This window comes from Pelobates fuscus, chromosome 12 (assembly GCF_036172605.1).
Source record: "Pelobates fuscus isolate aPelFus1 chromosome 12, aPelFus1.pri, whole genome shotgun sequence".
Taxonomy (NCBI): Eukaryota; Metazoa; Chordata; class Amphibia; order Anura; family Pelobatidae; genus Pelobates; species Pelobates fuscus.
This window is the reverse complement of record NC_086328.1, coordinates 140878363-140904552: the sequence shown is the minus strand read 5'-3', so window position 1 is coordinate 140904552 and position 26190 is coordinate 140878363. Positions and strand designations below refer to the sequence as shown.

Below are 26190 nucleotides of genomic sequence, written 5' to 3'. Positions count from 1 at the left end.
TGAGTGCGTGTGTGCCAGTGAGTGAGTGCGTGTGTGCCAGTGAGTGAGTGCGTGTGTGCCAGTGAGTGAGTGCGTGTTTGCCAGTGAGTGAGTGTGTGTTTGCCAGTGAGTGAGTGTGTGTTTGCCAGTGAGTGAGTGAGTGCGTGCGTGTGTTTGCCAGTGAGTGAGTGCGTGTGTGTCAGTGAGTGAGTGAGTGCGTGTGTGTCAGTGAGTGAGTGTGTGTCAGTGAGTGAGTGAGTGTGTGTCAGTGAGTGAGTGCGTGTCAGTGAGTGAGTGAGTGTCAGTGAGTGCGTGTGTGTCAGTGAGTGAGTGCGTGTGTTTCAGTGAGTGAGTGCGTGTGTGTCAGTGAGTGAGTGCGTGTGTGTCAGTGAGTGAGTGAGTGCGTGTGTGTCAGTGAGTGAGTGAGTGAGTGAGTGCGTGTGTGTGTCACGGTAATATACCCCAACACGCAGGAATAGTCCAGATAGTCAAGAGACAAGAAAACAGGATTCGTCTTACCGGACCTTAGAATGGCCGGACTTAGACGAGTACAAGAAAAGACAGAGTCCAAAACAAGCAGAGGTCAAGGGAACGGAGAGCCAACGTAAAGTAGAACAAGCCGGGGACTGGTACACAGGAGAGCAAACCGGCGGAGATACAAGCAAGGATAAAGAGAAAGCGGAGTCAGGAACAAAGCCAAGGTCAAGCACCAAAAAACCAACTGAACGCAACAAGCATTAAAGGGAACTGAACAGAAACCACGATAGGGCAAGGTGCAAAGGAAACAGGCGAGTATAAATACCCTAATGTTCACTTTGATTGGCCCCTGTCATATCCACGCCCCCAAAACGTGAGTGTATGGGGAACGAGACATGACAGGGGCCAATGGGAGACTGACTCTAATTTTGTCTCCCACTGTCCCTTTAAGAGCGCGCCCGAGACTCGCGGCGCGCTCTTAGTGTCAGGCGGGACACGTGACCGCTTCTCGCGGTCACTGCCCGCCTGACTGATCTCGTCGTTGGATGAGCCGCGTGCGGCTCGTGCAGGAGCAGGACCGCGCGCGGCGAGAAGAGAGGACCCCGGCCGGCCCCTGGAGAGGGTAAGTACTGCTACAGTGTGTCAGTGAGTGAGTGCGTGTGTGTCAGTGAGTGAGTGAGTGAGTGCGTGTGTGTCAGTGAGTGAGTGAGTGAGTGCGTGTGTCAGTGAGTGAGTGAGTGAGTGCGTGTGTCAGTGAGTGAGTGAGTGAGTGAGTGTGTCTGTGAGTGAGTGAGTAGTGAGTGTGTGTCAGTGAGTGAGTGAGTGAGTGCGTGTGTGTCAGTGAGTGAGTGAGTGAGTGCGTGTGTGTCAGTGAGTGAGTGAGAGTGAGTGAGAGCGCGCCAGTGAGTGAGTGAGAGCGCGCCAGTGAGTGAGTGAGTGCGCCAGTGAGTGAGTGAGTGCGCCAGTGAGTGAGTGAGTGCGTGCGCCAGTGAGTGAGTGAGTGCGCGTGCGCCAGTGAGTGAGTGAGTGCGCGTGCGCCAGTGAGTGAGTGAGTGCGCGTGGCGCAGTGAGTGAGTGCGCGTGCGCCAGTGAGTGAGTGCGCGTGCGCCAGTGAGTGAGTGCGCGTGCGCCAGTGAGTGAGTGAGTGCGCGTGCGCCAGTGAGTGAGTGAGTGCGCGTGCGCCAGTGAGTGAGTGAGTGCGCGTGCGCCAGTGAGTGAGTGAGTGCGCGTGCGCCAGTGAGTGAGTGAGTGCGCGTGCGCCAGTGAGTGAGTGAGTGCGCGTGCGCCAGTGAGTGAGTGAGTGCGCGTGCGCCAGTGAGTGAGTGAGTGCGCGTGCGCCCAGTGAGTGAGTGAGTGCGCGTGCGCCAGTGAGTGAGTGAGTGCGCGTGCGCCAGTGAGTGAGTGAGTGCGCGTGCGCCAGTGAGTGAGTGAGTGCGCGTGCGCCAGTGAGTGAGTGAGTGAGTGCGCGTGCGCCAGTGAGTGAGTGAGTGAGTGCGCGTGCGCCAGAGTGAGTGAGTGCGTGCGCGGTGCTGCAGTGAGGTGAGTGAGTGAGTGCGCGTGTCTGCCAGTGAGTGATGAGTGAGTGAGTGCGCGTGTCTGCCAGTGAGTGAGTGAGTGAGTGAGTGCGCGTGTCTGCCAGTGAGTGAGTGAGTGAGTGAGTGCGCGTGTCTGCCAGTGAGTGAGTGAGTGAGTGAGTGCGCGTGTCTGCCAGTGAGTGAGTGAGTGAGTGAGTGCGCGTGTCTGCCAGTGAGTGAGTGAGTGAGTGAGTGCGCGTGTCTGCCAGTGAGTGAGTGAGTGAGTGAGTGCGCGTGTCTGCCAGTGAGTGAGTGAGTGAGTGAGTGCGCGTGTCTGCCAGTGAGTGAGTGAGTGAGTGAGTGCGCGTGTCTGCCAGTGAGTGAGTGAGTGAGTGAGTGCGCGTGTCTGCCAGTGAGTGAGTGAGTGAGTGAGTGCGCGTGTCTGCCAGTGAGTGAGTGAGTGAGTGAGTGCGCGTGTCTGCCAGTGAGTGAGTGAGTGAGTGAGTGCGCGTGTCTGCCAGTGAGTGAGTGAGTGCGTGCTGCCAGTGAGTGAGTGAGTGCGCGTGTCTGCCAGTGAGTGAGTGAGTGCGTGCGCCAGTGAGTGAGTGAGTGCGTGCGCCAGTGAGTGAGTGAGTGCGTGCGCCAGTGAGTGAGTGAGTGCGTGCGCCAGTGAGTGAGTGAGTGCGTGCGCCAGTGAGTGAGTGAGTGCGTGCGCCAGTGAGTGAGTGAGTGCGTGCGCCAGTGAGTGAGTGAGTGCGTGCGCCAGTGAGTGAGTGAGTGCGTGCGCCAGTGAGTGAGTGAGTGCGTGCGCCAGTGAGTGAGTGAGTGCGTGCGCCAGTGAGTGAGTGAGTGCGTGCGCCAGTGAGTGAGTGAGTGCGTGCGCCAGTGAGTGAGTGAGTGCGTGCGCCAGTGAGTGAGCGAGTGCGTGCGCCAGTGAGTGAGCGAGTGCGTGCGCCAGTGAGTGAGCGAGTGCGTGCGCCAGTGAGTGAGCGAGTGCGTGCGCCAGTGAGTGAGCGAGTGCGTGCGCCAGTGAGTGAGCGAGTGCGTGCGCCAGTGAGTGAGCGAGTGCGTGCGCCAGTGAGTGAGCGAGTGCGTGCGCCAGTGAGTGAGCGAGTGCGTGCGCCAGTGAGTGAGCGAGTGCGTGCGCCAGTGAGTGAGCGAGTGCGTGCGCCAGTGAGTGAGCGAGTGCGTGCGCCAGTGAGTGAGCGAGTGCGTGCGCCAGTGAGTGAGCGAGTGCGTGCGCCAGTGAGTGAGCGAGTGCGTGCGCCAGTGAGTGAGCGAGTGCGTGCGCCAGTGAGTGAGCGAGTGCGTGCGCCAGTGAGTGAGCGAGTGCGTGCGCCAGTGAGTGAGCGAGTGCGTGCGCCAGTGAGTGAGCGAGTGCGTGCGCCAGTGAGTGAGCGAGTGCGTGCGCCAGTGAGTGAGCGAGTGCGTGCGCCAGTGAGTGAGCGAGTGCGTGCGCCAGTGAGTGAGCGAGTGCGTGCGCCAGTGAGTGAGCGAGTGCGTGCGCCAGTGAGTGAGCGAGTGCGTGCGCCAGTGAGTGAGCGAGTGCGTGCGCCAGTGAGTGAGCGAGTGCGTGCGCCAGTGAGTGAGCGAGTGCGTGCGCCAGTGAGTGAGCGAGTGCGTGCGCCAGTGAGTGAGCGAGTGCGTGCGCCAGTGAGTGAGCGAGTGCGTGCGCCAGTGAGTGAGCGAGTGCGTGCGCCAGTGAGTGAGCGAGTGCGTGCGCCAGTGAGTGAGCGAGTGCGTGCGCCAGTGAGTGAGCGAGTGCGTGCGCCAGTGAGTGAGCGAGTGCGTGCGCCAGTGAGTGAGCGAGTGCGTGCGCCAGTGAGTGAGCGAGTGCGTGCGCCAGTGAGTGAGCGAGTGCGTGCGCCAGTGAGTGAGCGAGTGCGTGCGCCAGTGAGTGAGCGAGTGCGTGCGCCAGTGAGTGAGCGAGTGCGTGCGCCAGTGAGTGAGCGAGTGCGTGCGCCAGTGAGTGAGCGAGTGCGTGCGCCAGTGAGTGAGCGAGTGCGTGCGCCAGTGAGTGGCCAGTGAGTGAGCGAGTGCGTGCGCCAGTGAGTGAGCGAGTGCGTGCGCCAGTGAGTGAGCGAGTGCGTGCGCCAGTGAGTGAGCGAGTGCGTGCGCCAGTGAGTGAGCGAGTGCGTGCGCCAGTGAGTGAGCGAGTGCGTGCGCCAGTGAGTGAGCGAGTGCGTGCGCCAGTGAGTGAGCGAGTGCGTGCGCCAGTGAGTGAGCGAGTGCGTGCGCCAGTGAGTGAGCGAGTGCGTGCGCCAGTGAGTGAGCGAGTGCGTGCGCCAGTGAGCGAGTGCGTGCGCCAGTGAGTGAGCGAGTGCGTGCGCCAGTGAGCGAGTGCGTGCGCCAGTGAGCGAGTGCGTGCGCCAGTGAGCGAGTGCGTGCGCCAGTGAGCGAGTGCGTGCGCCAGTGAGTGAGTGCGTGCGCCAGTGAGTGAGTGCGTGCGCCAGTGAGTGAGTGCGTGCGCCAGTGAGTGAGTGCGTGCGCCAGTGAGTGAGTGCGTGCGCCAGTGAGTGAGTGCGTGCGCCAGTGAGTGAGTGCGTGCGCCAGTGAGTGAGTGCGTGCGCCAGTGAGTGAGCGCGTGCGCCAGTGAGTGAGTGCGTGCGCCAGTGAGTGAGCGAGTGCGTGCGCCAGTGAGTGAGTGCGTGCGCCAGTGAGTGAGTGCGTGCGCCAGTGAGTGAGTGCGTGCGCCAGTGAGTGAGTGCGTGCGCCAGTGAGTGAGTGCGTGCGCCAGTGAGTGAGTGCGTGCGCCAGTGAGTGAGTGCGTGCGCCAGTGAGTGAGTGCGTGCGCCAGTGAGTGAGTGCGTGCGCCAGTGAGTGAGTGCGTGCGCCAGTGAGTGAGTGCGTGCGCCAGTGAGTGAGTGCGTGCGCCAGTGAGTGAGTGCGTGCGCCAGTGAGTGAGTGCGTGCGCCAGTGAGTGAGTGCGTGCGCCAGTGAGTGAGTGCGTGCGCCAGTGAGTGAGTGCGTGCAAGGACCTCACGATCACATGGAAGGAATAGCAGTGCCACTAGGGGGAGTGCCTGGAATGACAGGTAGTCCCCCTGCTGCCTGAAAAAAGTTAAATAAAGTTTTAAAACAGTGTAAAATAAAATATACACACACACACACACACACACACACACACACATTAATATATATATATATATATATATATATATAAAAATATCTATAAATACTTTAAAAATTTAAAAAATATATATGTGTAATTTCGTTCTAACTGTATTTTGATATTAATATCACTATATATATATATATATATATAAATGTAAAGCCATATTTCTCCTGAATAAAATGATATATAATAAGTGTGGGTGCACTTAATATGAAAGAGGTGAATTACGGTTGAACAGACATATAGTCAAATTCCATGTTTTGTTTACGTTTTATTTTGATCAAAACATGTACATTTGGCTCTTTACTTAAGAGGTAATGAAGCAGTTTTGGTGTATAGATCATGCCCCTGCAGTCTCACTGCTCAACTATCTGCCATTTAGCAGTTAAATCACTTTGTTTATACAGCTCTAGTCACTAGATACACCCGGCCACAGACTGAGTACAGGAAAGGTACCCTGCAGGATACACCCGGCCACGGACAGAGTACAGGAAAGGTACCCTGCAGGATACACCCGGCCACGGACAGAGTACAGGAAAGGTACCCTGCAGGATACACCCGGCCACGGACAGAGTACAGGAAAGGTACCCGGCAGGATACACCCGGCCAACGGACAGAGTACAGGAAAGGTACCCGGCAGGATACACCCGGCCACGGACTGAGTACAGGAAAGGTACCCGGCAGGATACACCCGGCCACGGACTGAGTACAGGAAAGGTACCCGGCAGGATACACCCGGCCACGGACTGAGTACAGGAAAGGTACCCTGCAGGATACACCCGGCCACGGACTGAGTACAGGAAAGGTACCCTGCAGGATACACCCGGCCACGGACTGAGTACAGGAAAGGTACCCGGCAGGATACACCCGGCCACGGACTGAGTACAGTAAAGGTACCCGGCAGGATACACCCGGCCACGGACTGAGTACAGAAAAGGTACCCGGCAGGATACACCCGGCCACGGACTGAGTACAGGAAAGGTACCCGGCAGGATACACCCGGCCACGGACTGAGTACAGGAAAGGTACCCGGCAGGATACACCCGGCCACGGACTGAGTACAGGAAAGGTACCCGGCAGGATACACCCGGCCACGGACTGAGTACAGAAAAGGTACCCGGCAGGATACACCCGGCCACGGACTGAGTACAGGAAAGGTACCCGGCAGGATACACCCGGCCACGGAATACCTTCTCCACCCAGTTTGTGTGCACCTCACTCACCTGAGATCAGTTTAGCATGCTTCGTTAAAGTTATATATAACTGCCATCAGCACCCGCATTACATTCATCTTTTCTAATAACAGCTGTCCTTATCTGATATCTGGCTAGTTTATAACTGTCGTTTATCAAGTTCTCTTTTCCCCAGCATTTATAAAAGCCCAGTTTCCACATTATTGCTGATCACTATGCTGACAAGGCAGCTTTTACTAAAACAGACACCATTTGTAAATCACACCACTCTTGCCCAAACAGCCCTGGACACAACAGGACACACAGCATTACTGTCCGTACTATAGCGAGAAAATAAGCAGTGTTTCACCAAGTAATGCCTAGTACATGCACATTATAGAACAATTCATCTCTAAGACCCCAGCTTACTCCTCTATTAGAGGAATCGACACCCACAACACATTGCTGCACTATTACAATTACCAGCATGTCTTCTATTACAGTAATCTACTGTTCATACCAGTTCAGACCAAGGCTATTACAGAAACCTACATAAAAACACCTGCCCAATACACACCATCTCAGGCTGCATTATGGTCCTATGGTTTCAGTGTCAGTCGTTTGGATCACACCACACACACCTAAAGCACTTTAGCTTCCTGGAGTGCTTTATGTTTGAAGAGTATGAAGTATTATTTTCTTTTTACAAATAGTACAGATTTCACCAGAAATTGGCACATTTATAAATGTTTTAGAATTCTTTTATACTATGTTCTTATTTTTTTTTTATCTCCAAATAAAAGTTATTATTCATTTTATACCACTTGGAGATTCCAGACCTATCTTTCAAGCTTTTTTTATCCAGAAGACTCACACAGTGATATCCTTGGTGGGGATAATACCACCTAAGCGCTTTGGGATTGAGCAATACCTCCATTTGCGAGTATATCTTGTATTATTTTTATCCTTATTTTTAACATATAGAGAGCACTATATTCTGTTTTTATTTCTTCTCCGGCATACTGAGGATACCTCCCTGCCAGGCTACGGCACTACCACTAAAAGCACGAAGAACAGCACCAACTAACAAGCACGAGGACAAACTACCATATCCATAGACGGGGATTATTCCGTCCATGCGCAGAAATCTGGAGCTGAACATAAGCTCCAGAAAATTGTAAGTACAACCTTTGTCCTTGTTAAGATATCAGAACTCCTGACATACTACACTATATTATGTTCTCTGTGCTTATTTCACATATTACCTTGGATTTGAGAAGAACACCACAGGCGCTGCCTCCCTGCACAACAACCATATCACCAGAAAGAAGAGACTAGGGGAGTTAGGGGAGTCAAAGCTGCCACACATCCAGAATACAAGCGCCAAAAACTCCACCACCTCATACATTTATAAATAAGCCTGGTTACACCCTGTCCTGTTACTTCCAGGTAGTTTAACTCAGCAGAGATAAACTCAAGAGGCTATTGTGCAGAGCACCTGCCTCTCAAAAACCTCTCATTGAGCTACATTGGGAAGTCTGTGATTGGACAGACACAAAGTGTGGGATGTGGAAAAAGGGGAAGGCTTGCAAAGACCACAGATAAAAGATCTGCAGCCATTTCAAGATGCTCTTAGAAATTCCTCCACCAAAAAAAAAAATCATAATTAAATACATGCATGTTTATATTACGGGTATATCTAATAAATTGCTAAAATAAATTTTCATTGGCGTGGTTTTTTTTAAAGGGTAACTGCAGCACTCAACAAACCCACTGTTCTCAACACTACTGTCTGATACCCACAAAACAGACCAATAGCCACATATACTGTGTTTGGTAACGTTGTAGGGCCGGCCTACTGTTAAGACCCGCCACTTACTCTTACTTCCCGCAACGTCGTCTTAGGGAACAGGCAGTTACCAGATATACACTATGTTACAATCATCACTACAACAAGTTTTCAGCATTTAATCCTCAGCTATTCTCCACAAAGCAGTTTTGCAGAATGTTTACCAAATCCAGGTAGCATTTTCATTTAAACACAGATACTGAAAAGACACAGAATGACCCACCGGAAACCTCATCTGAGTACTTGGGAATTCAGAACTAAAATGATTTTACAATTTCCATGACTCCTAAAAATGCCCCTTAAAATTGACCAGCCCAAATCATTGCTAGAAGTCCTCTTTAACCAACAATGCCCAGTCCACAAGGTGCGCACCAGCTGTCCAGGTTTGGAATAGATCAAATAAAAGTCTAAATCCTAGACGGTTGCTGTGCCTTAAGGTCTGGGCTGGGAACCGCTGAACAAGATCAACCCTGGCCACAAAAATTCTCAACAAACTTAGGATTCCGGATTGAAAGAGTTTGTTAAAAACACAGGTAAGGAAAATTCAGCAATAACTCTAAACTGGATCCTACACAGCACACCACAAATATTTAAACTGGAAGGTAGGAAATAATGAAAAGTTGAATAAAAAAAAAAAAAAATGTAAAAAAAGTCTGCAACCTAAAATCATTTATATTATTTAGCAATTCCTTCTTAGACATTAAAGGCACAGTTCGTCAACACCAACATACATATTCAAGTTTCTATTTGTGTGTTTGTGAAGCAGAAAACAAGAAATTGTCCACATTTACAAACACAGTCTGTGCTCCTACAGAATAACACAATCATAGAAAGCACTCGGGTTTGAGGTGGGAAAAAGCCAGACTTAATGAACAGAGAATGTCTAACAGTTTAATAGCTATCATCATTAGAACATGATTCATTCAAATCCTGGCATGGTGAATAATGCCTCGTTTGCACTAAGCGGATCGGTTCGGGTTGGTACAGTTTGGAAGGTTTAGAACGGACCAGCCCATTCTGGTCCCTAACCGAACCGTTCCATTTCCTATGGCCCTACATCTGAAGCAGGACCCTGAATGGATTGGTACGGTTCGCTTGTATGGACCACTTTCATAATGGAAACCCCCAAAATAGCGAACCGTACCGAACTGAACCGAACCGATCCGCTCAGTGGAAACGAGGCATAAATGAACAATCCTTGGTTTTCCAACTTATTGTGCAACATACGGCACAGCAAACTAAGGACAATACTTAATAATGGGACAACTTTCTAAATTGCTTCTAATATGGCAGGTTGGGACGCGCTGTATGTGGTACTACCATGGCACGGTGCCAATTTAACTCATTCTGTCACGGGTTGAAGAGTGAACACCTCTATATACTCTGCACAGTGAAACCATTGCTAATTGCCGTACCCTGCCGATCACAAACTATACATCTGTCCATCTTCACACACAGTGCCCCATCATAAATAATCTGTCCCAAAGCTGGGGGTGCTTCCTCCTATGCCACATGGGTTACCCCCATCAGGTGCCATGGTTTCCTGATTGCCATACCTCAAAAGTTCATGTGAAAGAATGTTTGTGAACAGATGGACATTGTGACACAATGTCCATTAACACACTCTCTGTGGCAGACAGACACTTTACAACTTAACAAAACACCAGAGCAGGCAGGCCCAACATTTTAATTACCGGTAATTTAAGGGCACCATGCAAGCCACTTGTCAAACACTGGCACGCCTGGTTATAAGAGGACCTGTGTAAAATTCAAGATCCACTCGGTCTAGGCATGCAGACAAAAAATAGAAGACGATTGACATAAAACTTTTTTTTTTTTCTTTAAGGCTCTTGTACATTCATCAGGTAACAATTCTCAGATTGATAACAGGAGAGAAGAGAATATTACAATGTATGAAAATAGGAAATACAGCATTGAGAGCTTTAAAAGTCGATCATGACATTAAATAGTTCTCATACCCGAAGTACATCTTCCATGGCTCTAAGCATTCCAATTATACGTCGGCTACATTTCACAGGATGTCCAACCAGCTAATTTAGCAAGAAAACCCCCAAATATTCATCACCTGCATACCTTAGCACTCTTCCTACTGCCTGTAGAACCATCTTACAACTGAAGCCAGGTTTAGGGCTGCCGGTGAGCAGGGCTCTGTCTGGGGAGAGTGCCGTGGGGTCCCCCAGCATTCTCTCACCCGAGAGCGTCCCTTTCCAACTCACAGCAGACAGCACAGAGACAGACCCAATACAAAACTTCCCAACACATACAGCAGGAGGAGGAAAAATATAAATAAAAAAATGAAGCCCTCCCTCCCAGCCATTCCACCAATAGTAGAGAGAGGAGGAGAAAGGGAGGAAGCCAAGGAGGAAAACATTCAGGCTGAAAGGTCCTATTCATAGCAGAGTCAAACACGGATTCAGGAGACCCTTCCCACTACTATGTCGCACAACACTGAGAAGATGGCTCTAATGTTTACTTGGGAGAGACAGCCATGTACAACACCAGGGATGATGCAGTGAAGATAAAGCTTACATATCTAAACAAGTGAATGAATGTCATGCATACACACAGCAACATTCAGAGACAAGATGTACTTTCACATTCACACGCCATACACTATCTGGGAACATACAGACTGCTCCAGTCTATTAACAGCTAAATGCCCAGTGTGGGCCAATGACGTGGGCCAGAAGAACCTTGTCCTGGAGACTGTTTTCCAATATAGAATGTCCAACTCATTCATGGTAATAGCAGCAGAGACCGCTATCCCAGGACTGAGAATGATGATTATACATTAAACAATCGTGCTTCAGAAATGCTCATATCAGATGTAGTAAAAGAGTTACAGTAAAATCATTAACCACCTCACTGCCAATGTTTTATTATATCATATTCACATGTTTCTTGTACGATAGGGGACAATTCTATTAAATTATTCAAGGCACGCCTGCAGTGCATGTTCACTACACTTTCCTTACCATAGATTTAAAGCAGAGTTTGTTCATCATTTCAAAAACTAACCTTGCCAAGCACACGGTCTGGAGAGACTGATCCCATAACCCTGCAGGCGCCTGGCACAAACTAACCTCGCCAAGCACACGGTCTGGAGAGACTGATCCCATAACCCTGCAGGCGCCTGGCACAAACTAACCTTGCCAAGCACAAGGTCTGGAGAGACTGATCCCATAACCCTGCAGGCGCCTGGCACAAACTAACCTTGCCAAGCACACGGTCTGGGGAGACTGATCCCATAACCCTGCAGGCGCCTGGCACAAACTAACCTTGCCAAGCACACGGTCTGGAGAGACTGATCCCATAACCCTGCAGGCGCCTGGCACAAACTAACCTTGCCAAGCACACTGTCTGGAGAGACTGATCCCATAACCCCGCAGGCGATTGGCACAAACTAACCTTGCCAAGCACACGGTCTGGAGAGACTGATCCCATAACCCTGCAGGCGCCTGGCACAAACTAACCTTGCCAAGCACACGGTCTGGAGAGACTGATCCCATAACCCTGCAGGCGCCTGGCACAAACTAACCTTGCCAAGCACACTGTCTGGAGAATGCGCCACATGCGCTGTGTGTTAAGCAGTTAATCCAATTTATACCACATGGCATGTAAAGGGTTGAAAATTAGATTTACAAAAATCTTGCATGTCTCAAGTCTTCAGATTCAAATTAGACCCCATAGACCAAGACACAAAGCCTCTTTCTTTGGAAGGAAAGGTCTAGCCATAGTTTCAGACAGACGCACTAAACTTTGCAGCTACAGAGGTTTGGTGGGAATATTTTTTACTTAAGTATATAATGCATTAAAACATAAGGTAATTTTTGTTTTTAACTGTAGTTTTTTTTTTTATAAATCATACACTTTTTAAAGGACCCTCCTAAGACCTTGAAGGAACACAAAACTGCCTCCGTTAAAAAAAAAACCTCTCTTTCATTTAAGCCGATTCCAGCGCTGAGGTCCTTCGGCGCTGGCTCAGTCTCCGCCTCTCACAGCAATTGGGGAACCTAATGCCACGTGCATTAGGGCTTCCCCAAAGGCAAGCATGTAATCAATACGTGCCTATGGGGATTTCCAAGACACTGGACGCCCTCATGCAAAGTTTGAGGATGTCCAGTGTCATTTCAAAGAATTAAACTCCATGTGAATGGAGGAAGCGCCTCTGGTGGCTGAATTCCTGACAATTCTTACTCCGTTAAGGTATATTAAAGAGGATTTGCTCATAGGTGTCCTTTGGCACTCAAGCCTGGACTCTGTGAACGGTTTAACAGATATAAAGGTTTATCAAGCACATTGGTGTCAGCATTGCCTTTAACCCTTTAAATACAGTTAGAACCACAAATCCATAACCATTAGAAGATTGGATTTTTATGTTCATGCACTCCTGCCATCAATCTCCAACTACTCATTACTAGACCTGTGATGAACAGTATCAAATACCTGTTAATCTACAACCAATTGAATTGATCTGTGAAGGATTTGTTACTTATCAATTCATTTAACAGGAAATTGATTAAGTCGTTGCAGGTGAGAAGGATTTGCGCACAAGTCTATGTGTTACTTCCTTATAGCTGCAAGTGCACAGCTCTCCCACCAGCTACTGCGCCATAAGAAATGACTTGTTAATTAAACACTTTATGTTGTAATGTGTGTAGCTCTGTCTACAATGTGAGCATTCACTCAAACAATCTGTTCAGGTAGGTTAGACATACCTGGGCATAGATCACTCTGATATGCAGATAGTTGGCACATGAAAAGTGCTGCCCTACTGCATTGAGTATCTACATACTGCCAGATGGAAATCAATTCATTAACCAAGAACAGAGCTCGAAAGAGAATTGTACACACACAGCCTCCATGACAGGTTCAGAACCTTACACATCACAGATATACCGGTATGTGAGAATTTGGAAGGATTATATTTACTAAACACTGAATTGTAGGAAACAAAAGGGTAACAGTGAGCCCCAAAACCACTTCAGTGATTTCAAGTGGCCATGGTGCTTGGTAGTCTTTATGTGCAGTGTGTCGCTACGAAACGCTGCACATACAATTTTTAACCCTTTTGCTGCCAGAGATGTAACTCCACCTCTAGCAGCGTCTTGGGAATGTAAATCCGTAGATATTTCTATGATCAGATGACACTCTCAGTCAGTGAATATGTGGGAGGATCGACATCTGACTCCTATAGCTCTGCTGGGGTTGGATGGCTTAAGCCTGCTGCAGAGGAATTCTGGGGCACGGCGGAGATGCAGTTTGCCCCATAACCGGGGAAACATTGCCAGGGGGGGGAAAAAAAAGTGCAAAATGTAGGCTAAAATGCCAAGCAATGACTAAAGCCAAACTGGACAATCTAATAGAATCAACTCACTTTTGCAATTAATTTTCCAATTTACTGTTTAGTGAAGACATCCAGAGATTAAGCAACAAATAAAAATAGTTATTAAAATAGTGTGATGGGTTTTGGGGACTACGGTAAATTTGGAATTATGTAGTCATTATGTCGCGATAACTTTTTGAATTTAAAAGCCTTATAATGATTACATATAGTTTCCACAAACAGCATTTTATATGAATACCAAACTGAAAATGGAATCACAAATTTTAGGCCAAAGTACAATTTCCCCAAATCAGTTACATTGGGTTTAAAGGGACACCAAGTCCCAGGAATACAAAGCTGTATTCCTGGCACTATTGCTCCCTCTGCCTCGCAACCTCCAACACGGTAAATAAAGAGTTAAAAACCCTTTATTTACTTATCTGATCCCAGGGCCCTCAGCCTCCTTCTCTGTCCCACGACAAGCGGAGGTTAATGTGCATGTGCAGCAGATTCCATGCGCATTAGACCTCCCCATAGGAAAGCACTGAATCAATACTTTCCTATGGGGGAAAACCTGACGCTGGATGTCCTCATGCAGCATCTGATAACGGACCAAAGGAAGGTCAGTTTGGATGCAGGAAGCCCTCTAATGGATGTCTGGTAGACAGCCACTGGGGACAGACACTGATGCAATGTAAACATTTGAGTTTCTTTGCAAGGGCAATAGGGACACTGCACCCAGACCACTTCAATTAACTGAAGTGGTCTAGGTACCTATAGTGTCCCTTTAAAGTAAAAACTGGAAAAAAAAACAAGTGTATGTGATATTGTAGTAATGTAGCCGCTAAAAAACACTGTGTGAGCAACATCACCAATAAGATATATTTAACAAGCACTCTAAAACAAAAGATTAAGTGCAGCACCTAAATAAGGAAAAAGGGGTCTACCCCTCTGTATTCTTGTGAGGGGTAAGTAATAGAACAAGCCTGGAGTGTAGCCAGGTTCATTTATAAAAGTGCCAGAGGAGAAGACCATCACACAGGGTTATTTGTATAATGCGAATTGTTGTAAATTTCTCTTTTAAAGCCACAATAGCATAACTGGAAGGCATAGCGATCTTGGTCTTAATTCTCACTTCGGTGAGTAACTCCGATAGGTCACCTTTTCATGGTGACGTTATGGATTTTGTGCAGATTGATAGGATGTGAAAAGTCCTCTCCTGAAATTGACAGCTTTCAATTGTAGGAATGAAATCAATCCATTAATCAAAGTAGCAGCATTGCAGATGGTATGAATGAAGCAAATTAATCTACGCCCTTATTAAAACGTTCTTGCGTTTGGGCGTAGATTACAATGAATTTGATTCATTCTCACCACCTGAAACGTGCTCCTTCAGGGTCTTCCCTATATGTGTTAAGGTCTGTAGAATATGAATGCTTCATATTGAGGAGGCGTGTACATTGATGCCACTCTTAAAATGCTACAGAGTTATGGACTAAAATGAGAAGCCTTAAGAAATCAAATGAATGTCATAAATCCTGATAATTCTCCCCTGAGAGCACAACAACAAAAAAAGTACACACACATTAATCACTGTCACGTTTAAGATGTTACCAGGTACATGTGGATATTTAACATTTCCACCTTACAAAAGACATTTATGGATTTGATTGTATTGACAACAGTAAGCCATGATACAATTTACACAGATTTGGTCAATTCATTTGAAAACCACACATCTGTGTACCTTATACCATAAATAGAATTCAACTATTGGTGTCATTTCCTTAGTGACAAATAAGCCCAAAGAGTAGCAATGATCACATCGTACTTCAGTAAGTTACAGGAGTTTCTGCGTCTGATGTTCATTGTAAAATAAGAGTTTTTGACAGATTCATACAAAGCTCTGCTCATCATATTATCACTCGCTCTCCCTAATTCCACTGAATTCCTGCTCCGTGTTCCAGATGGGAGTTCATACAGCCAAGCTTTCCTGAAGGTGTTACAATGTAATGGCTAGGCCCCCCATTTAGTAAAATAATTGGTCTGTTACATGGCTGGGCACCTGTGGATTATAGCCAGGAGTGCAGAGGGCTGCAGATAAGTTTTAGAAGGCTGAGTAAGAAGGAGACGAGGGAGGCAGCAGGCCGGAGAGGGTTAAACCGGAGAGGCAGGAAACAAGGAGGGAGGGATGTAATGCCAGCCAGGGAGGGGACGCACCCCACCTGCTATAAATACTGTGCAGCAAAATATAGCAAGGCAGAGCTCGCACAGACCTGGAGGAAAGGGGAGTGTGGAGAAATTGGATTAAAGGACATACTGTGCTTTGCTTTCTGAAATCACCCCAGTACTCGATACTAAGGCAGGGAGCGGCCCCACTACTATGAACACAATGTGCAAAGTGAAAAGTAATCACCGCCCCCCTCTGTATTGCAGCACTCTGTAAAAGCGCTGCCCCCCCTCTGTATTGCAGCACTCTGTAAAAGCGCTGCCCCCCCTCTGTATTGCAGCACTCTGTAAAAGCGCTGCCCCCCCCTCTGTATTGCAGCACTCTGTAAAAGCGCTGCCCCCCCCTCTGTATTGCAGCACTCTGTAAAAGCGCTGCCCCCCCCTCTGTATTGCAGCACTCTGTAAAAGCGCTGCCCCCCCCTCTGTATTGCAGCACTCTGTAAAAGCCACAAAGAGACGCGCGCAGCGGGGCCACAAAGAGACGCGCGCAGCGGGGCCACAAAGAGACGCGCGCAGCGGGGCCACAAAGAGACGCGCGCAGCGGGGCCACAAAGAGACGCGCGCAGCGGGGCCACAAAGAGACGCGCGCAGCGGGGCCACAAAGAGACGCGCGCAGCGGGGCCGAGGGGCCACAAAGAGACGCGCGCAGCGGGGCCGAGGGGGCACAAAGAGACGCGCGCAGCGGGGCCGAGGGGGCACAAAGAGACGCGCGCAGCGGGGCCGAGGGGGCACAAAGAGACGCGCGCAGCGGGGCCGAGGGGGCACAAAGAGACGCGCGCAGCGGGGCCGAGGGGGCACAAAGAGACGCGCGCAGCCGGGCCGAGGGGGCACAAAGAGACGCGCGCAGCCGGGCCGAGGGGGCACAAAGAGACGCGCGCAGCGGGGCCGAGGGGGCACAAAGAGACGTGCGCAGCGGGGCCGAGGGGGCACAAAGAGACGCGCGCAGCGGGGCCGAGGGGGCACAAAGAGACGCGCGCAGCGGGGCCGAGGGGGCACAAAGAGACGCGCGCAGCGGGGCCGAGGGAGGAACAAAGAGACGCGCGCAGCGGGGCCGAGGGAGGAACAAAGAGACGCGCGCAGCGGGGCCGAGGGAGGAACAAAGAGACGCGCGCAGCGGGGCCGAGGGAGGAACAAAGAGACGCGCGCAGCGGGGCCGAGGGAGGAACAAAGAGACGCGCGCAGCGGGGCCGAGGGAGGAACAAAGAGACGCGCGCAGCGGGGCCGAGGGAGGAACAAAGAGACGCGCGCAGCGGGGCCGAGGGGGCACAAAGAGACGCGCGCAGCGGGGCCGAGGGGGCACAAAGAGACGCGCGCAGCGGGGCCGAGGGGGCACAAAGAGACGCGCGCAGCGGGGCCGAGGGGGCACAAAGAGACGCGCGCAGCGGGGCCGAGGGGGCACAAAGAGACGCGCGCAGCGGGGCCGAGGGGGCACAAAGAGACGCGCGCAGCGGGGCCGAGGGAGGAACAAAGAGACGCGCGCAGCGGGGCCGAGGGAGGAACAAAGAGACGCGCGCAGCGGGGCCGAGGGAGGAACAAAGAGACGCGCGCAGCGGGGCCGAGGGAGGAACAAAGAGACGCGCGCAGCGGGGCCGAGGGAGGAACAAAGAGACGCGCGCAGCGGGGCCGAGGGAGGAACAAAGAGACGCGCGCAGCGGGGCCGAGGGAGGAACAAAGAGACGCGCGCAGCGGGGCCGAGGGGGCACAAAGAGACGCGCGCAGCGGGGCCGAGGGGGCACAAAGAGACGCGCGCAGCGGGGCCGAGGGGGCACAAAGAGACGCGCGCAGCGGGGCCGAGGGGGCACAAAGAGACGCGCGCAGCGGGGCCGAGGGGGCACAAAGAGACGTGCGCAGCGGGGCCGAGGGGGCACAAAGAGACGCGCGCAGCGGGGCCGAGGGGGGCACAAACACCGAATATAATTATTATATATTATTATATATAATGCAGTGTGTGTTTGTATAGTGTGTGTGTATATAATGCAGTGTGTGTTTGTATAGTGTGTGTGTGTATATATAATGCAGTGTGTGTTTGTATAGTGTGTGTGTATATAATGCAGTGTGTGTTTGTATAGTGTGTGTGTATAATAATGCAGTGTGTGTTTGTATAGTGTGTGTATATAATGCAGTGTGTTTGTATAGTGTGTGTGTGTGTATAATGCACACTACACAAACACACTGCATTATATACACACTATACAAACACACTGCAATATACACACACACACTATACAAACACACTGCAATATACACACACACTATACAAACACACTGCAATATACACACACACTATACAAACACACTGCATTATATACACACACTATACAAACACACTGCATTATTATACACTGTGTTTGTGTAGTGTGTTTATATAATTCAGTGTGTTTGTGTAGTGTGTTTATATAATTCAGTGTGTGTTTGTGTAGTGTGTTTATATAATGCACACTACACACACACTCTGCATTATATACATACACTATACAAACACACACTCTGCATTATATAAACACACACACTCTGCATTCCTTATATACACACACACTACACAAACACGCACACTTTGCATTGAGAATATACAGCATTCACTTTACACACACTACACAAACAATCTGCTTTCATTATATACACACTAGACAAATACACACTGCATCCACTACACTCACACTGCATCCACTACACACACACTACACAATCACTGCATCCACTACACACACACTGCATCTACTACACGTGGCATGTATATTTTGTGCATTTACCTTTAGAAATAGTTTTTATTTTCCAAAATGGTAAATGTACAGAATATCGGCAAATTATATCGGCTATCGGCATCGGCTTTAAAAAATCAATATCGGTCGATCCCTACATACTACACACACACACTGCATTCATTATACACATACTACACACACACTGCATTCATTATACACATACTACACACACACACTGCATTCATTATACACATACTACACACACACACACACTGCATTCATTATACACATACTACACACACACACACACACTGCATTCATTATACACATACTACACACACACACACACACTGCATTCATTATACACATACTACACACACACTGCATTCATTATACACATACTACACACACACTGCATTCATTATACACATACTACACACACACTGCATTCATTATACACATACTACACACACACACACTGCATTCATTATACACATACTACACACACACTGCATTCATTATACACATACTACACACACTGCATTCATTATACACATACTACACACACTGCATTCATTATACACATACTACACACACACTGCATTCATTATATACATACTGCATTCATTATATACATACTACACACACTGCATTCATTATACACATACTACACACACTGCATTCATTATACACATACTACACACACTGCATTCATTATACACATACTACACACACACTGCATTCATTATACACATACTACACACACACTGCATTCATTATACACATACTACACACACACTGCATTCATTATACACATACTACATTCATTATACACATACTACACACACACTGCATTCATTATACACATACTACACACACACTGCATTCATTATACACATACTACACACACACTGCATTCATTATACACATACTACACACACACTGCATTCATTATACACATACTACACACACACTGCATTCATTATATACATACATACTACACACACTGCATTCATTATATACATACTACACACACTGCATTCATTATACACATACTACACACACACTGCATTCATTACATACATACTACACAAACACACACACTGCATTCATTACATACATACTACACACACACTGCATTCATTACATACATACTACACATACACTCACTGCATTCATTATATACATACTACACACACACACACACACACACACACACACACACTGCATCCACTATATACATACTACACATATACACACACACACACTGCATTCATTACATACATATACACACTGCATCCTCTACACACACAGCTCCCCTGTCTAAACACACTGCATCCACTACATGTGGCATGTATATTTTGTGCATTTACCTTTAGAAATAGTTTATTTTTTTTCAAAATGGTAAATGTACAGAATATCGGTAATTTATCCGCTATCGGCCTGAAAGTTCACCGATTATCGTTATCTGCTCTAAAAAAAAATCAATATCGATCGATCCCTAGTACAAAGGCAAGTGTGTCTGCCTACAATCAAGCATGGTGGTGGGCAGGGGCGGACTGACCGGTCGGGCACTTCGGACATGGTCCGAGGGCCCGGCCGGGAGGGGGGCCCGCCATCAGGGGGCCCGGCCGCCCCTTTAAATGCTGCAGCCGCCTGGGCGCTCTCTTAAGAGCCTCAGGCGGCTGCAGCTTCTCACCTCCCCTCCCCTGTAGCGTGGCCGAGCTGCACTCCGGTCCACGGTGCCCGGCCGGAGTGATAGGAAGGTGCACACTGAGTGTGCACCTTCCAGTGAGTCCGGCCGGGTACAGGAAACAGAAACTCCTGTTCCGCGCGTATGAAGAGGTGGAGGGGGGAGTAAGAGGAGGGCAATTGCCCCCTCCCCTGTCCGCAGGCACCGTGCGGGCAGGGGAGGGAGGAAGAGAGGACCCGGGAGCTCCTTCCAGTGAGTCCGGCCGGGTACAGGAAACAGAAACTCCTGTTCCGCGCGGAACAGGAGTTTCTGTTTCCTGTACCCGGCCGGACTCACAGGAAGGTGCACACTCAGTGTGCACCTTCCTATCACTCCGGCCGGGCACCGCGGACCGGAGTGCAGCTCGGCCACGCTACAGGGGAGGGGGTAAGAACAAAGAGGGAGGGAGGGAGGAAGTGGTAAGAACAAAGAGGGAGGGAGGAAGTGGTAAGAACAAAGAGGGAGGGAGGGAGTGGTAAGAACAAAGAGAAAGGGAGGCGGGTAAGAACAAAGAGGGGGGGTAAGAAGAGGGGGGGTAAGAAGAGGGGGGGTAAGAAGAGGGGGGGTAAGAAGAGGGGGGAGGGGAGTAAGAAGAGAGTATGAAGAGGGGGAGGGGGGAGTAAGAGGAGGGCAATTGCCCCCTCCCCTGTCCGCAGGCACCGTGCGGGCAGGGGAGGGAGGAAGAGAGGACCCGGGAGCTCAGCCTTCAGCTCCTCTGGGTCCTTCTTGCACGAGCACAGATCGTTGCCACGGTTACCACGGCAACGTTACGGCTCTTGCGAGAGTAAACTCTAGCCCTGGAGCTACGGGCTAGAGTTTACTCAACACTGTGACCACCAGGGATTCCTGGTGGTCGCAGTGGTGAGAGTGAACTCTAGCCCCATAAACACACTGCCCCCATACACCCACACACACCATACACATTTACACACATTGCCTCACACACACACACTGCCCAGCCATACACACACAGCCCCCCATACTAACATTGCCACACACATACACAGCCCCCTCATACACACATTGCCCCACACACCCTACACATTCACACACTACACCCCCTCACACACACTGAACCTTTCACACACACTGAACCCCTTACACATTGCACCACTGCTCCTATGCCCTACTACAGCCTCATATCCCAGCAGACCCCAGGTAAGTTGTCAAACTGTTCTTAAACGGTTTGACTACTTACTCTGAAAGGGGGGCCCGGCCCTCCTGGCACCATAACGACTACACAGAGCAGTAGTGGTTATTGTGCATGGATTATTTCTTTAAATAATCTACAAGTGCCCCAGTAGCCAGCAAGCCAGCCAGCCCACAGGCTGGCCAGCCAGCCAGCCAGCCCACAGGCCGGCCAGCCAGCCCACAGGCTGGCCAGTAGCCAGCCAGCCAGCCCACAAGTTAGGCTTACAGCCAGCAAGCCCACAGCCTGCCAACCACAGCCAGCAAGCCACAGCCTGCCAGCCAGCAAGCCAACAGCCTGCCAGCCGCAGCCAGCAAGCCCACAGCCTGCCGGCAGTAGCCAGCAAGCCCACAACCTGCCAGCAAGCCCACAGCCTGCCAGCTGCAGCCAGTAAGCCCACAGCCTTCCAGCAAGCCCACAGACTGCCACCCAGCAACAGTAATTAAGGTAAGAGGAGCCAACTTGGCCTAGGTATCAGCGAGCTATGTTGTGTTGCTATATTGTGAATAGGAACCAGAGTGTTGGAGAGACCCCCCTCCAGGCCCCATTAGACTCCATTGTAGTCTCTAATGGGACCTGGAGGAAATTCTTTCTAACACACTCTCTAAAGGACACTGAGATAGCCTCTGCTAGAATGCTCCCCCCTCCATGGCCCATTAGCCCTCAATTGTAGTCTCTACTGGAGCCTCGAAGGGATTATTGCACTTTTGTTCCTTGTGTCTAAAGATTGTGTAGGGTGTGGCTGGAGGCGGTGCATGGAGGCGGACATGGGTGGCGCTTGCTGCGGAGTATGGGTGGGGCCTGTAAGGGGGCCCTTGATTTATTTTGCCCGGGGGCCCTGAGGGTTTTCAGTCCGCCCCTGGTGGTGGGAGTGTCATGGTCTGGGCCTGCATGAGTGCTGCCGGCACTGGAGAGCTACAGTTCATCATTGAGGGACCATGAATGCCAGCATGTACTGTGACATACTAAAGCAGAGCATGATCCCTCTCTTCGGAGACTGGGCCGCAGGGCAGACTTTCAACATGATAACGACCCCAAATACGACCACTGCTTTGCTAAAGAAGCTGAAGGTAAAGGTGATGGACTGGCCAAGCATGTCTCCAGACCTAAACTCTATTAAGCATCTGTGGGGCATCCTGAAACGGAAGGTGAAGTCCACCAGCTCCGTGATGTCATCATGAAGAGGTGGAAAATGACTCCAGTGGCAACCTGTGAAGCCCTGGTGAACTCCATGGCAATGAGGGTTAAGGCAGTGCTGGAAAATAATGGTGGCCGCACAAAATATTGACACTTTGGGCCCAATTTGGACATTTCCACTTAGGGGTGTACTCCCGTTTGCTGCCAACAGTTTAGACATTAAAGGGACACTATAGTCACTTGAACAACTTTAGCTTAATTAAGCCGTTTTGGTGTATAGAACATGCCCCTGCAACCTCACTTCTCAATCCTCTGCCATTTAGGAGTTAAATCCCTTTGTTTATGAACCCTAGTCACACCTCCCTGCATGTGACTTGCACAGCCCTCCATAAACACTTCCTGTAAAGAGAGCCCTATTTAAGCTTTCTTTATTGCAAGTTCTGTTTAATTAAGATTTTCTTATCCCCTGCTATGTTAATAGCTTGCTAGACCCTGCAAGAGCCTCCTGTATGTGATCAAAGTTCGATTTAGAGATTGAGATACAATTATTTAAGGTAAATTACATCTGTTTGAAAGTGAAACCAGTTTTTTTTTTTTTCATGCAGGCTCTGTCAATCATAGCCAGGGGAGGTGTGGCTAGGGCTGCATAAACAGAAACAAAGTGATTTAACTCCTAAATGGCAGTGAATTGAGCAGTGAAATTGCAGGGGAATGATCTATACACTAAAACTGCTTTATTTAGCAAAAGTAATTTAGGTGACTATAGTGTTCCTTTAAGGGCTGTGTGTTGAGTTATTTTGAGGGGACAGCAAATTGACACTGTTATACAGGCTGTACACATACTACTTTACATTGTAGCAGAGTGTAATTTCTTCAGTGTTGTCACATGAAAAGATATAGTAAAATGTGAGGGGTGTACTGACTTTTGTGAGATACTGTATTTACAAGTATTTCGTTTTATGGTCTCCCCACTCACTATTTTTAGGGTGAGGGGGGTAGGTAGGGATTATTTCATTTTTTTTTCTTTGGTGGAGGGGGGGGGGGGGTGATGGGGTATTTTTACATTTAGTCCCCACCCGTTGCCCATAGGTGAGGGCCGGGGGGGAGGACAATAGGTCCCCCATTGTCATTTAGACGGGGCACAGGTGGGGGGAGGGGAAAGGGGGTGGAATCACTTAGACCAAGTAATTTTTTTGTCAGAAAAACAGTGACCCAACACACAGAATAATAAACCCACCAACTATAAAACCGGTCCTTACAATGGCCGGGCTAAAAGATTAGAATAGTCAAAGACAGGCCTACTCAGAGAAAACCAGAAGTACCAAATACAAAAAAAACAGAGAAGCGAGAGAATAAGCCAAGTCAATACCAAAAACCCCAGAACCAGAATATAACTCGCTTTTGGGACACTAGCGAACTAGGAACCACAACAGGGCACTAAACTTTTGGTAAAGTGAGCTTTTATATGATCGGGAGCGTGATGAATGTAGTCACGCCCCCAAAATGTAAGAGGAAGTTTGTAAACCCTGCCTTCCGTACCGCCTCTAGCCTGGCATCGGCACGCGTGCACGTGTCATAAAAGGGGCGGGCCCACAGCGGCCGGCGTCCTCGAGGCTGACAGATCAGGCCGGAGGAGGTGGTCTCTTCGCTCGCCAACGCTGCTGATCGGCGGACCGCCAGGTTAAGTAAAGGATTCTTCACAGTATTAGTGAAGTTGGCTGAAAGACTAATTTAGGTCTTTCAGCCTTTTGATAAATAGCTCCCTAATACCGTGGGAATTAGGGAGCTATCTACTAAGCGGCTGCAAGATGCAGCCGCAGCTCGGATTGGAATTTCATTCATTTGAATGAAATTTCGAACCAACCTAAAAGTAACAAATGTTGTCCTAACATGAATGGACAATCTGTTCTCATTCTGTTATGACGAAATTCGGTAGTTTTGCCAGCGTTCTGTCCAAATGAAGTTCGAGAACAGTGTGAGAGGCATCGCAAGATCACAGAGGAAAGGGTGAGTATTGTAGGAAAATTTCTGACCCACCTCCTGTGTGTCAGAGCAGGCAAAGCGTAGGAAAAATACATGAGACAAAAGAAGTCCCTAAACTAAAAGTCCCTAAAAGAAAACTAGATTAGATTGGAAGAAATGGAGAACAGATCCTGAGAGAGGGAGAGAAGAGGAAAGGAAGGAAAGTTCGGCATGACAGTGCCGCTTTAAATATCTTGCATCTCATAACACCATCATGTGACCAGGAAGAAAAACATCTACCCACCCAAGAGGCTACTTACTCCCTGCCATATGATATCTACACCAGATATGAGGGGAGTTTATCCCTACTGTCACCTTAAAAGGACCACTATAGTGCCAGGAAAACTTTGGAATTTGGAATGCGCGCGACCAAATGTGCATGCGCATTAGAGCTTCCCATAGGTAAGCATTGAAAATGCTTTCCTATGGGGAAATGAGCGACACTGGAGGTCCTCACACAGCGACACTAACACAGGTTTCCTGTGCTAGGGACACGGAAGTGCCCTCTAGTGGCTGTCTGGTAGACAGCCACTAGAAGTGGAGTTAACCCTGCAAGGTAATTATAACAGTTTATTAAAAAACTGCAATAATTACACTTGCAGGGTTAAGAGTAGTGGGAGTTGGCACCCAGACCACTCCAATGGGCAGAAGTGGTCTGGGTACCTGGAGTGTCCCTTTAGCCCTAGATGAACCTTGCACCCAGACCACTTCATTGAGCTGAAGTGGTCTGGGTGCCTATAGTTTTCCTGGCACTATAGGGTCTTTAGGTCCATCCCACCCGCCGGGCTGAAGGGCTTAAACCCTTACCTTTCTCCAGAGCCGGGCTCACTCGCAGCTGGGGAACTCTCCTCCCTCTTCCGACGTCCGCGCACAAATTCAATCAATCCATAGGAAAGCATTTCTCAATGCTTTCCTATGGAAATCAGCGTCTTCTAACTGTGATTTTCACAGTGAGAAGCGCCTCTAGCGGCTGTCAATGAGACAGCCACTAGAGGCTGGAATAACCCTAGTGTAAAGGATGAAAGCCCAAATATGGGGCTGAAACGTTGATTTGATTTATTTTGAACATTAAAAGTTACGTTTTAGTGATATTTACAAGTCCCTGAGTGCGGTCACTCTGTTTTTCTATGCTATATGCGTGACCAGTACCGGGCACATTATTTACCTATTCCAGGAGTGCAAGCAATTTTGTGTGTGTGAATATAAATATATATATACATATATATATATATATATATATATATATATACATATACACACACACACACACACATACAGATGGTAGAAGTCAATCCTTATAACTGACAAGCATTGTGAATTTTGAAACAAATGAGAAACATTGCACTTTGACAGATCATTTCCCCAATCATACAAAATCTCTACTGTCACACATTGTTTGATTCTCCTTATAGGCTCCTATTAAAGATTAGGTCCGCAATATAAATCCTTTCATAGGTAGATTTGTAGCCAAGTAAATTCTGACATCAAAAAGGAGATAAAAGCAATGACAGTGACATAGGCAAGAACTGTATTCAACTTATAACCATTTAATGCATGCATAAAAGCATTTCACAATATGTAAAATCTGCTAAATGGATTGGAGAGATCTGTCAAGCATTAACCTGTGCAAAGAGATGACCACATATCTATTTATATCAATGACATTTCTTTATAATGCATCAGTCTACAATGGGTAGACCGCAAACAACAGTTTGGAAGAGAGCCC

General features: G+C 48.9%; 1 protein-coding gene across 2 annotated transcripts in view; it reads right to left on the bottom strand.

Moving 5' to 3' along the window:
- The window catches only part of MOB2 (MOB kinase activator 2), a 40971-nt gene that overhangs the window by 9291 nt on the left and 5490 nt on the right, over window positions 1-26190 (bottom strand). The window contains exon 1 of one of the 2 annotated variants that reach the window (XM_063438356.1): window positions 10201-10375. The exons of the other annotated variant lie outside the window; for it this stretch is intronic. Within the exon in view, the coding sequence (XP_063294426.1) occupies window positions 10201-10310 (110 nt within the window). The 5' untranslated portion in view covers window positions 10311-10375. Of the gene's footprint in view, window positions 1-10200; window positions 10376-26190 lie in introns of those variants that run through there. 2 annotated transcript variants of the gene reach the window in all.